The sequence below is a fragment of the Physeter macrocephalus genome, chromosome 20, assembly GCF_002837175.3.
Source record: "Physeter macrocephalus isolate SW-GA chromosome 20, ASM283717v5, whole genome shotgun sequence".
In the NCBI taxonomy this organism is placed as follows: Eukaryota; Metazoa; Chordata; class Mammalia; order Artiodactyla; family Physeteridae; genus Physeter; species Physeter macrocephalus.
This window is the reverse complement of record NC_041233.1, coordinates 110,244,254-110,257,577: the sequence shown is the minus strand read 5'-3', so window position 1 is coordinate 110,257,577 and position 13,324 is coordinate 110,244,254. Positions and strand designations below refer to the sequence as shown.

At 50.8% G+C, this 13,324-nt stretch overlaps 1 protein-coding gene across 1 annotated transcript in view; it reads right to left on the bottom strand.

Annotated features, from left to right (window-relative positions):
- Nucleotides 1–1,442: 1,442 nt before the first annotated feature.
- Nucleotides 1,443–13,324, bottom strand: part of DLGAP2 (DLG associated protein 2) — a 149,115-nt gene continuing 137,233 nt past the window's right edge. The window contains exons 10-12 of the mRNA XM_024115796.1: nucleotides 10,572–10,663; nucleotides 4,077–4,229; nucleotides 1,443–1,661 (exon numbers count right to left, since the gene is read on the bottom strand). Of these exons, the coding sequence (XP_023971564.1) occupies nucleotides 1,443–1,661; nucleotides 4,077–4,229; nucleotides 10,572–10,663 (464 nt within the window). The remainder of the gene's footprint in view (nucleotides 1,662–4,076; nucleotides 4,230–10,571; nucleotides 10,664–13,324) is intronic.

Here is a 13,324-nt window from a genome sequence, read left to right as displayed (position 1 = left end):
CAGCGCTCCTGGGGCCACAGGGGTCCCGGCGTTCGCGCGGAAACGCCGCGTCACCTGCTTTTACCTGGAGTCACAGCGAGGATTCTAGTATGGGGTCAAATGGATAAATCCACAGGCGCTTCCTCTGAAGTGATGTCTGAACAGACACACACACCGTCGTCGGATTGGAACAACGGTCACGGCATCTAAATTTCATGAGACGAATGGGAAACCTTCCGTTAGAGACCTTCCTATTTTTCTCTGGTGCCAATCAGAACCACGAAAACGAAGGACTTTTGCTGAAGTCCGCGGCTGGAAATCACAATGTGCCCTTTTTCTTTTTGTCTAAAACAGGCAAGAAATATATTCTTGACTTTAGCCATACTGCATAGGACAAAAGAATTCTGGAAAAATACGAATGTAAACTACGTGTCTTCTTTACCATTTAAACTGAGAGATACTTACCACTCACATTCATGTTTCTTAAACTTTTTACAACATCACAACTGTCATTTGAAACAAGCAAACTTTTTTGTTGTTGTTGTTTTGTTTTTTTAAGGATACCCTGGAAAGTCAACTGACAGAGCATCTGAGAATATATATACATCTATGAAAAAAAAAAATCACATGGTGCATAAAGGGTGAAACTTAAAGACAGAACCATGTGTGACATTTTAAGTTACAAAGGAATAAAAAATAAATGACTCTTTTATCGGAGTGAGGACAACTCTTTGATCTTTCTACTCCTGCTACAGAAGTGCCAGCCTTTCTTAAGACTCTGCTCTGTTTCCATCTGTCTCTCCCTGTGTGAATGAACACTCAGCTGACTTTCCGATTGTGCAGATGCTGCGCTGAATAGCTGTGGCAGGGGCAGACTTCTGACCCCCCAGGTTTCTGGAGAAGCACACGGCGGGGAGATTGGTGGCTGGAGAGATGACTTCTCATCACCATAGACTTGGCACAGAGAACCACGTGAGGGGTCAGCTGGGTTCAGGGCACGGTGACCCCAGGCCACGGGTGGGGTCTTTCTTTCCTGCACTCAAGCTGTAGCACCTTCCTCTTGGGTGTCTAATGCCTCGAGTGAGTGGTGAGATGCACCCATTCATAGTTTTTTTTTTTGTTATTCTTGCCTCTAATATCACACAATTTATAAAAATATAAATAACAAAGTGTGAACTGGGTTCCATCTCGAGAGGTGTTCCTCGTCCCCCTCTGAGAACAGAGTGGGTATGTCAGGTGTCCTCATGCCTCTCCGTGCCTGCTGATGGGAAGCCAGGCCATCCGGGGAGAAGTCGTCGCGGCCGTGAGCCCGCAAACCGTGGACGTCAGGGTGTTCCAGGGTGTTTATGGCACAAACACAGCAGCCGGGCGAGCTCGCTGCAGGAGTGACGCAGGAGTGACCAGGGATGTGATGCACGGCACGGGTGATGGGGAGAAGGGGAAGGAGGGGCGGGCCCGGAGCCCTAGAGCCGGGTCTGGGCCTCGGGGATGTAGATCTCGATGCTGTCGGCCCGCTCGCTGGCCGAGCTCTGGCGGAAGGACGCTGCCCTCTTGGCCGCCGCCAGACGCCTCCGGGCCTCCTGGCGCTGTCTGTCCGGCAGGTCCAGAGACTTCTCTCTGGTGATGGGAAGTTTCCCTTTGGGGGGCTTCTTTGGTATTGGAGGGGGGACCTTTCTTTCCTCCTGAAAAGCATCACCAAGTCAAAATCGGGGGAGTCAGAGGAGTCCGGCCGCCACCCCCACTCACAGCCCCGCGCCCACCCGATGCCGCGTGACCCTGCCCGGGGTGGGCGTGCTGCGCCTGCCCCCAGATCCCCGGGGCGGGAAGTGTTTACACACGAGGACACCCATCCTGCACGGGCGCGTGGGACGCCGCCCTAGTCTTAAGAGTTATTTTGACCCTGTTGCTGGGTGAACACTTGGCAAGTGCTCACAGGCTCACGTGCTTGAGTTTCCCAGGGGTCTCGGAAGATGCCGCTTGACAGCCCTGTCCTACGCGACAGTCTTTTCAACAGACTCCAAGGTCCAAGGACATGGAAACCTTCCCGCAGGGTGTCCCAGGGAACCGACGTCCAGATTCTCTACTATGGGCCTTAAGCCCTTTGACATGAACTACGTGTGATGTTTCGCTTACTTGGTAAAAGGATGCAAATAACTATTTCTGACCCTTAGCTCGTGTTCTCAAACAAGTCACCCCAAGATACGTGTATGCCTCTTCCAGAAAGAGAAATGGCACAATTCTGCGGCAAAGCAACACACGATGCTTGCAAGGGCCCTGGTGGAAGGTCTGTGTCCCACGTTGCGTTCTCTATTTGCTGTGGCCCCTCACTAACAAGGCTGGACCTTCCCAGTGGATGGAGGGCGGGAACTCCGCAACCAGTATCCTTGTCAGGAAAGGGGATGTTACATACGGGGCCCGGATGCTGCCTTTTCTGAGAAGATAGTTGTGAGGGGGACACCCACTCCTCTGTCTCTTTCCCTTCAGCCTCCAAAAGAACCCGAAGGGCACTAGATGGGCCCCGGGCTTGGACACTAGCGCAGGTTCAGGTGAATACGTGGAAGAACGCTGATGTCGTGTGCTATTGTTTTTGGCAGGAGGATCGTTTTGGTGTCTGAAACTCTGTTCCCAGGACTTATTTTAAAATGACTTGGACCAGAAGCAACGTCCCTCCTGGCTTTTTGGCCAGGGGTACGATCGGGGGTAATTAAGTTGTGAAGACTTCCAAAAGCTATTTCAAAATTTAACTCCTGCCTTAAGTGCTTGACTGTGATCATCTAGCTCTCTCCTCCCCTTTCGCAGCCTCTGAAATATGGGACTGTAAGAAATCGGCCATTCTTGTGAGTCTCCGTTTGCAAGAGGCTCACAGGCGTCCTGCGGGGGGCGGGGTGGGGGCGCAGGTGGCCGAGCAGATCTATGAGGCAGAGGGTCAGGACTTGTGTCCCGAGTGCAGGACACGGAGCCTCGGCCGCGTTCGAGGGCTGCTCGCCTTCTGGACGGGGTGCCGTACCCTCAGCAGGAACCGTGTTCATTTGCAGGACTGCTCTCTGGGTGCAGTTGAGGTGGAAGGGATTATATTAGCTGTCAATTACCGAAGAATGAAAAATAGGGAGGATTTTTGCATATCATCAGACTAGTTTGATAAGTTGTATTTTTAGTGATTTCTTCGAAGAACTTTTTCATTTGGGATCATTACTTATGATTTCCTTCACTTCAAAGCCAAACCATAGATTTCCGGGACTTGCTTACGTACAACCTGGTGGTTTGCGGGCCCCTCGGCCCCGTTATCTGCGGTGAGGACTTTGTCAGCCACCTGCGGTGGAGCGGTGGCCTCCAGCCTGGAGCCCCACAACGACGGTGGGTAGCACGTTTCTGGGAAAATGGGTGATAATGATGATGCTTTCATTCTCACTATCTAGACATACACCCTGAACTGCATATTAAACACCACTGTCCCAGAGTATGTTGGACTGATTTTCTTTATCGTTTTAATTGATAAGGTCTGTCCAGAAAAATCAGATTATGATTACGTAGAACTTCTCTAAAATGTGTTAGGAAGTCAATGTCTTTATAGCTAATTCACAGGTATCTACGAGCCCCAGTAAAGATGATCTCTAAAGGGAAGAGGTGAAACCACAGGTTCAAACTAATGGACATTTTCAGCCTATTTCAGGGCCAGGAAGTTTACACCCTCAAATTGTTCGGGGTAGTTTAAAGCGTCTTCAACTGCAGATGCGCCACTGGAAAGTTTATCTCCACAGGAGGCATCGTAACTGAACTGAAACTTCCCCGGTGGGAAACCGCCTCAGCACAACCCAAACAGAGCTTTGATGGCGATAACGCAGAGGACAGACCCTACCGGAAACCAGACTGCGGCGGACAACGTGATTTTTGTTGGCGCCTTCCGGGAACTGTCAGCAAGAAAGGGACTCGCTACACACGCTGACGGCCTTAGCTCCACCCCGATTGTGCACACGTGGGTTTATCCCCGCAAATCGGATCCTGTACTGTTAATCAAAGACCGAGACACACACAATAATGTGGCATTTGGAGCGGGTGGCCTGGACGCCGGGAGGTGGCAGCGGCAGGTGGGGGGTTACCTTCCTCTCCGGGGACGCCACCTCCTTCCAGTCGCTGAGCTTCAGCTGGTGCAACTCGTCGAACTTCATGCTGACGTCCTGGACGGACAGCTGCAGCATGTCCCAGTACCCGGCCAGGTCCTGCGAGGTGGGCCTGGGCATGGCGCTGGGGTCCTGCCAACACACACGCGCAGTTAGAGCTGCTGAGATCTCCGGGGCGGGGCGGGGGCGGGGCTGCTCTTCCCAAGGAAGCAGGTTAGGGAGAAGCCCCACGAGTTCAGCATCGGGTGCAGATATTCCCGAGGGCCCACGAGGATTCGGGAAAAGTTCCCTTAAGTGTTTGCTGACAGTTAAAAAGTCTGAAAAGGCTACATTCTGTATGATTCCAACTCTAGGACCTGCTGGAAAAGGCAAAACTATGGAGATAGTAAAAGACCAGTGGCCATGGGGGTTGAGGGGGGGAGCACAGAGGATTTTTCGGGCGGTGAACCTACTCTGTGGGATACTGTAATGGTGGATAGGTGTCATGATAACTTTGTCCAAACCCGTAGAATGTCCAACACCGAGAGTGAGCCCTGATGCGAACCACGGACTCTGGGTGGTGACGTGTCACTGGAAGTCCAGCAGTTGTCATAAAGTACCACCTGGTGGGGAAGCTGTGGTGTGTGCGGGCAGGGGGTGTATGGGATTTTTCTCTGTATTTTTCTGTATTTTCACTCAATTCTGTTGTGAACCTAAAACTGCTCTAAAAAATAAAGTCTATTAACCTGATTAAGAAAATGGGCAGAGGATCTGTCTTCCAAGGGAGACATACAGATGGCCAACAGGGGCATGAAAAGATGCCCAACATCACTCATCATCAGGGAAATGCAAACTGAAACCATAATGAGATGTCACCTCACACCTGTCAGAATGGCTACCGACGAAAAGACAAGAGATAACAAGGTTAGTGAGGACGTGGAGAAAAGGAAACCCTCGTGCACCGCTGGTGGAAATGTAAATTTGTGCAGCCGTGATGGAAAACAGTATGGAGTTTCCTCAAAAAATTAAAAATAGAACTAGCACACAATCCAGCAGTTCCACGTCTGGGTATTATGTGAAGAAAACAAGAACACTAGTTCAAAAAGATATATGCACCCCAACGATCATAGCAGCGTTATTTATCAATACAGTAGCCAAGATGTGGAAACAACCTAAATGGCCATCAACAGATGAATGGATAAAGAAGATATACATATACAATGGAATACTACTCAGCTATAAAAAAGAATGAAATCTTGCCATTTGAAACAACATGTAAGTCAGACGGAAAAAGAAAGATACTGTCTGATTTAACTGATACGTGGAATCTAAAAATCAAAACGAGTGAACAAAAATCAAAATGAGTGAAACAGAGTCATGGATACAGAGAAGAAACGGCTGGTTGCAGAGGGAAGGGGGTGGGGGGAAGAGAGAAATAGGTGAGGGAGATTAAGGGCTACAAGCTTCCAGTTGCAAAATAAATGAAATGTACAGTGTGGGGAATACAGTCAATAATTATGTAATACCTTTGTGTGGTGACATATCGTAACTAGACTTACTGTGGTGATCAGCTTGAAACATCAAATCACTATGTTGTGTAACAGGAACTAACAGTGTTGTAGGTCAGTTGCGTTTCAAAAACAAACAGACAAAGAAACAAACTCTTAGAAAAAGAGATGAGACTTGTGGTTACTGGAGATGGGGTGGGGAGTGGTGGAAGGGGGTCAAAGGTACAAACTTCCAGTTACAGGATAAACAGGGGCTGGGATGCGATACCCAGCGTGATAAACACCGCCAACACTGCTGTGTGTTATACAGGTAAGCTGTTAAGACAGCAAATCCTAAAAGTTCTCACCACAAGGAAAAATATATTTTTTTCTATTTCTTTAGCTTTGTGCCCATAGGAGATGATGGATGTTCACTAAGCTTATAGTGATAATTATTTCATGACGTATGTAAGTCACATCCTTATGTGGTACCCCTTACATTTATTCAGTGCTGTATGTTAATCATATCACAACACAGCTGGAGGAAAAGAGAAGAAGAAAAATACAGTCTACTGAAGAATACACGTGTAGTTACATTCCTTCGCTGTTTCATCTTGAAAACGCTTTCTTGGAACCTGGGGATGGTGGCAGATGTTAAGGCTCCAGACGCTTGACAGTTCGTGCAGCAGCAGGCCCCGTGGTTCTGGTCGCCTGTGGGGTTACTGGGAAGCTGGTGCCCGGGCAGGGTCTGCAGTGGTGGTCATGGGCGCTGGGGAGATGGGCCTGGAGCCACGGCCGTTTCTGTTTGTTCTCTGAGCGGTCTCAGCCCTGCTTTTGAAGGTCAGGGACGCCCTACAAATGTACCGTGTATATTTCGTCGCTCCCACGCGGAGGGAGGGCGGGCACGTCGATCTCCTGAATGGACAGAACTGTCTCGGGGACAGGTCCCCGCCCTTGGAAGGCGCAGGTGATACCACGGAGCGGCACACCGGCAGCCAAGGGCGCACGTGGCCCCGAGGTGGGTTTGCTTCTGCACACGGCGCCTGATGTTATGTGTAGTTTCAATGAGTTGTCTCTACTTAAAGCTGGGTGACTCCACAAGAGCAGAGGGCCGGCGGCCTGACCACGCGCCCAGCGCCCAGCGCTGGCTGGTGACCGCAGCCCCGAGCTCCCCGGGCCACGTGACCTGCCTGCAGGCACCTGAGCTTGCCACCCTCGGGTTAAGGGTGTGGATTTTTCTGGGTGTGTTTCCCTTGATTCAGTGTGGGGCTCTCTCAGGTTACACAGACAGAGAAATTTCTGAAAGGTAAACATTTATCTGAATTTGCTTAAAATGTGCCATTTCTGGCTTGTTCCTAAGTCTTTCCCGTGAAGCACACCAGGAACCTCTATTGGGTCGGGTTTAAACTTCCTTTAACTTTGTCGTAGTCCATCTGGGCTGAGAGAACAAGAAAACCACAGACTGGGGGCTTATGAAGGGCGCTCTACTTCTCCCAGTGCTGGAGGCTGGACGTCCAAGGTCAAGGTGCTGGCAGATCCTGTGTCGGGTGAGGCCCCCTCCTGGTTCACAGACGGCGTCTTCTCACTGTGTCCTCACGTGGAGGAAGGGCTGGGGGCTCTCTGGGGTCTCTGTTATGAGGGCACCGATCCCAGCATGGGGGCCCCACCCTCATGACCTCGTCATGTGAATGTTGGGGGACACAGACATTCAGTCCTGGTTCCACATCCACATCCACAAGGTCACTCTTTGAGCCCCGTCCGTTCTGCCGACGCAGCCAGATGGCAGCTGTGCTGACCTGAGGGCAGAGGGTAAGAACCACTGTCCAAGCGACTTGCACAAAACGCCCTCATTTTCTCCTTCTCTGTCTGAAGTGAAAGTTGCAACCTGGGGCCATTGTCTGCGGTTTGAAGCCCGTTCTCCATTGAGCCACCAGGAGGCGACCTGGGTGTGTGGATCGAGGAGCCCTATGGGCAGGTGCAGGGTCAGGGTCAGGGTCAGGTTCAGGGTCAGGTGCAGGGTCAGGGTCAGGGGAAGGTTCAGGTGCAGGGTCAGGGTCAGGTGCAGGTTCAGGTGCAAGGTCAGGTGCAGGCTCAGGGGCAGGGGCAGGAGGGTTCATCCAGTCGCCTGGGTTGCCATGTACTTGCCTGTCTGAGCTCAGCCACTGCTTGTGAAGAAAAGCAGAGCAAAGGTCTTGCCTCCGGGCCGCCTTCTGCAGGTGACGGGATGCACAGGGGCTCCTTGGACAGTCGGGGCTGCGGGGGACTCCTCCCCCCAAAGGCGGGTCCTCGGCTGCTCTTCTGGAAGATGACACACGTACAACGTCCTCTCCCGCAGGTGCAGGCGTGATGGGGCCTGAACATGTCCGAGGGATGGAACGGGTCCCCAAGTGGGACTTCGGGCCCTGGTCCTGCCCCACGGCTGTGCTGAGGCTCATGTCACCTGCGAGTGGACTCTGTGGTCACCTGCCCTCCCCGCTGGGCCGGCGAAACCTTTGTCCTCTGGGCTCCCAGGGAGCAGAGGCCGTGGCGTCGGTGAAACTGGGCACGGCCAGGGTCTGGCTCTGCATGGGAGGTGGCTGCATCTGTGTCCACTGGACATTCAGACGCCCGATCTGTTTCTAAGTCTCATTTCTTCATGTCAGTGGTGAGCCAGGCCGGTCCCCTACCCCAGCAACGTGTACAGAGCCATCCGTCCTTGCTAGGCGCAGGCCGTGGGGTCCAGGTGGGATGTGGGCTCTGAGGCTCCATGTTCCGGAACATTCTCTGGGAGCTGTGTGTCCTGAGGAGGGCTGAGAAGAGACCGTGGGTCGTGTTCAAGTACACTGTTAGACCGGCTGTCTGAGCGTGACTCCATTTCTCCCTGCTCTGCGGTGCTGAGCTGCTGGCCCGAGAGGTACCGGTATCGACCCGCCGGCTTCAAGGGCGGGTCCTGCCCGGTGTCGTCCATCCTAAACAGCTGGTGGGCTCTTGACGTATCTCCTGGGGCCACTTTTTGACTGAAAACTAGTCTCCGGCCTAAAGCTGCAAAGTGTGGACAGTGTGGCTTTGCTGAGCAAGGCCCCTGCTTGTACTGTCAGCATTTCAGCATTTCTGCTGACAGGCCTGCTTAGGGCCCCAACCTGACCTCCTCCAACAAATGCTCCAGACTCTTTTGGTCTAATCCTAGACAGAGGTCAAAAGAAAAGGAAGCAGTCACGCCAGACTTTTTAAGGTTAACAAAAACCGCAATCTGACATGTATAAGAGGGATCAAAACTATTAGGGTGGGTACGTTTTAAGTCTAATATCAGCTGCTTCTGGCAGAGAAGACATGCAGAATTTTTTTTTTTTTTGCGGTACGCGGGCCTCTCACTGCCGTGGCCTCTCCCGTTATGGAGCACAGGCTCCGGACGCGCAGGCCCAGCGGCCACGGCTCACGGGCCCAGCCGCTCCGCGGCACGTGGGATCCTCCCGGACCGGGGCACGAACCCGTGTCCCCTGCATCGGCAGGCGGACTCTCGACCACGGCGCCACCAGGGAAGCCCCGACATGCAGATTTTATAAGCTTGAATAATGTGCCTCTGCTGAGTGTAGGGTCCTGAAGATGGGGACGACCCTCCCCACCAGACTCGGTGCAATACGGACCACGCTCTCCAACGGCCTCAATCAGTTCCTTCAAGATGATCATTAAACACACACGACGGAGGAGGCTAGAACATGCCCAGTAAACATGATGACTGAATGTTTCCACAGCTGGATGTTTCTTTCAGGGACTCTAAACCTGCCTGTTTCCCCTTTTAAACGTTAATTATAACTTCACGTCATAGGCAACCAGGCGGTAACTCTTTAAATTTCATGACGAACTTGAATGGGAGTAATTGGAAAATATTAGAGAAAACATACTTTTTAATGATCCTGATTAAAAGGGATAAATTGGCAACTCTGACGTGCTATGCTGCCTTTGACGTGGAACAACGTTCTGTAAATCCACACGCCTCCTTGTAAATTTAAAAACAGAACAAAACAAAATCAAATCACCTTGAACCATTGCTATGGGAGACCTTGCAGAGACCTACTTGTGTTTTAATGAAAATGTTTGGTCTGAAAGAAGTCAGTGTATGGATTATAAATAAAAGAGCCTGTAAAGTAATGTGATTACTGTTTAGTTATTTCTCCAAATAATATCAAGTGAATATTTTCTTTAGTCAGATAAGGAAAAGTGTGTGTGTAACAATATATATTTATATTTATTTATACATAGTATAGTATACATATAAGCATACATATAGCTAAGAGTGTCCCCTTGATTTTCAGGAAGATCAGAACCAAGTTTAATGCCAACCGTATTACCTAATTTAGTCCATGGTATTTCTGTTCACTCCTGACTGTAACATACAGAGCGCAAATTATTTCTAAAATCTCTTCTTAATCTCTTGCACTGTGATTGTTTACGTGTTTCTGTTCAAGCCACCTCCTAGCACCGTCCTCACTGTGACATCCACCGTGACAGTGATTTACGCTTCCCCTCCTTCCTGGGGTCCCCTGGGGGACAGCCGGGTGGCGGAGGACACCACTCACGGCTGGGGAAACACCTGTCTCCTTGCCACCCCTGCCCCTCCCCTGCCCATACCCCCACGGCCTCTCTGCTTTGGCTGCACTATTTTTTTTTTTTTGCGGTACGCGGGCCTCTCACTGTCGTGGCCTCTCCCGTTGCGGAGCACAGGCTCCGGACGCGCAGGCTCAGCGGCCATGGCTCACGGGCCCAGCCGCTCCGCGGCCTGTGGGATCTTCCCGGACCGGGGCACGAACCCGCGTCCCCTGCATCGGCAGGCGGACTCTCAACCACTGCGCCACCAGGGAAGCCCTGGCTGCACTTTTAAATCACCCCCGAAGCTGGGAGTGTCCCCCTACTCGTTCACCAGGCTGCACACGTGCAGGGGTCTTTTAACAGGCAGGAAGGCGGTGAGCACAGAAAGAACGGACGTTCAGCTTGATTACAAGGGGCCGAGGTTACCTGAGGATCCACTTACCATGTTCTGTTGGCAAAGCCAGTAAAACTGCTGGAATTTCTGCGACATCAGAAGCTGGGCACTGCCCACAGCACTCCTGATTTTCCCGAGAACTGTTAGAAAAACACAAACGACAGGTTTAAAACTGGGTCGATTAAAAAACAAAGGCAAAAGCATCACACAAAGGGCATACGACCCAAAGAGCAAAAGCTATTATTCTATCATCTCTGTTACTGGAGGTGAAACTGTTGAGTTTATTATGGCCACGGGCTGAACCGTCTTTCTGTCTGCTCCATTCCTGAGCATGAAGGAAATTCAAAGACGACCTGTCACACAGAGTGAAGTAAGTCAGAAAGAGAAAAACAAATACCGTATGCTAACACATATATATGGAATCTAAAAAAAAAAAAAAAAAAAAAGGTCATGAAAAACCTAGGGGCAGGACGGGGATAAAGACACAGACCTATTAGAGAATGGACTTGAGGACACGGGGAGGGGGAAGGGTCAGCTGTGACAAAGTGAGAGAGTGGCGTGGACATATAGACACTACCAAATGTAAAACAGATAGCTAGTGGGAAGCGGCCTCATAGCACAGGGAGATCAGCTCGGTGCTTTGTGACCACCTAGAGGGGTGGGATAGGGAGGGGGGGAGGGAGACGCAAGAGGGAGGGGATACGGGGATATATGTATATGTATAGCTGATTCACTCTGTTATACAGCAGAAACGAACACACCATTGTAAAGCAATTATACTCCAGTAAAGATGTTAAAAAAAGACGACCAAATGCCAGCTACTAGGATACTTCAGTGTTGGGGGAAATTTAGCTTAGAAAGCTACCGCTAACACCCCCAAGCCCTTCGGGGGTCAGCAGGGTGACCAGTTCCCCCGACCTGCTCACATCACCGTCCGCTGACCTGTGGAAGCGCCACGTACGGTGGTAGTGAGAACATCCCGCTTTGGGGCACCCTGGGGGCCAGCTCAGCTTTCAGGGGGTAGGAAGTGTCAGTTTAATCCAGAAATGATTTCTAAATTGTAAGACTTTAATCAAATAGCACTTAAAAAACGTAAATAATATAGTTCTGTCGGTGGAAAGGATTTAACCAATGACCCGATAGCTGTGACAACTTTGGGATTTGCACGGGGCAGATAAAAGACTTTGGGCGTGAAATTTCTGGGAAAAACCCACACCTGCTACCTCCAGGGGCCTCCATACTTCCCATCTTTCGGCCCCAATCCTTCCTTAGCCTGTGTAAACGTCGTCATTATTTTGGAAATAATAGCTTTGGTGGATCCCAGATCCCATGATTCTCAAAAGCACATAGGAATCTGTAGGAAAACACTTCTGGCGACTGTATCCAGGCCCACTTGTCTCTGATGTCTTGTCCATAAGCAACAATTCCCAGCTATTTCACTGAGCTTACACAGCGTCTTCCTCTGATGGCCAGAGGCATCTTCTCTTTTGGGTCCCCCTCGAGACTCTGTGCAGAACACAGGTTAACAACCAGCCACACCGACCCCCTGAAACTCAAAGTCGGGCCAGTTTGCTAGTCTGGCCATTCCCTCAGGCTTTCAAGAGAGCAGGGCAAGCTTGTCTCCAGTGCCCTGCAGGCAAGCCTTCCGGAAAAGGGTGGTTTTAGCCTGGAGGTTCGTCCGTCACGAAGCAGAGACACAGCCATCACCACTAACAGGCTATTTAAGTACTTACTCTGGACGGAATGCTTACGTCCTTGAGGTTCTATCTGGAGAAGAGCCCACAAAGGCCAGCCCCACCAGCACGTGAGCCACCTGGGGGTCTGGTTACAGGCAGATTCTGACTCGGGGGGTCTGGGGTGGCACCCGAGACCTGGCATTTCCACAGAGGCGTAGCCTGAGTCCAGAGAAGTAAACTCAATTTTGTTACCTTTCTCCCCAATTTCCCAAACATTAGTAATTTTGACAGGCAGCCTTCCATAAAATGACTTGAGACATTTAACGTGTGTTAGAAACTGGCATCAAAGACTGATCGCTGAGCCTGGCCACACAGCTGCTGAGACCCCGTTCCTTGGCCTCCCTCGAAGGGAACGGAGTCACAGACACCGTCGGGAAGGGCCTCGATACCACGTAACCAAGTGTCACATGTTGGAACTGATGTCCCAGAAGTAAACCCATTGCTGTGGGGGGTGCTGAGGATACATCCTAATGTAACAGAAATCAGCCATACAACAGAAGGGATAGCAGAGCCTTCATTTTTACAGGGTGAGGATCTGGCCCTACAGACAACGTGTTCATAACATGATGCTCTCCTGGGGAAGTTAATGGACTGAAACACTTCTTAGTTTGCCTGTATTTTCTTACTGGTCCAGATCGTTGTTCCCCAAAGTTTTATTACGGCAAATTTCACACGCAGAAAACTTGAAAGAAAGTATCACAAGCAACTTCACCCCATCCCTTAGAATCACCAGTCTCGGAGCGCGTTTATTTTCCTGACCCACTTGGATAAGCTGTGGCCAGAGCCCCATCCGCCATCATCCTGTACGACCACAGCGCCATGACCGCTCCTAAGAAATGAACAGTTCCCTAATATCCTCCAATTCTAGCTTGCTCCTAAAATATGAAGAAGAGTTAAAAATGTAACTTTTAATACAAGTGAGTTAGCTGGATAACACTGGCATCCTTTCAGACTTAAAAAAAAATGTTGTCTTGTCAGCACCCTGACACCTGGGCCCTCGTGTCTCCCACCAATCGACTGCGAGAGGGGCTTACTCCCCCAGACCCCCCCCCATCGCGCCCACCT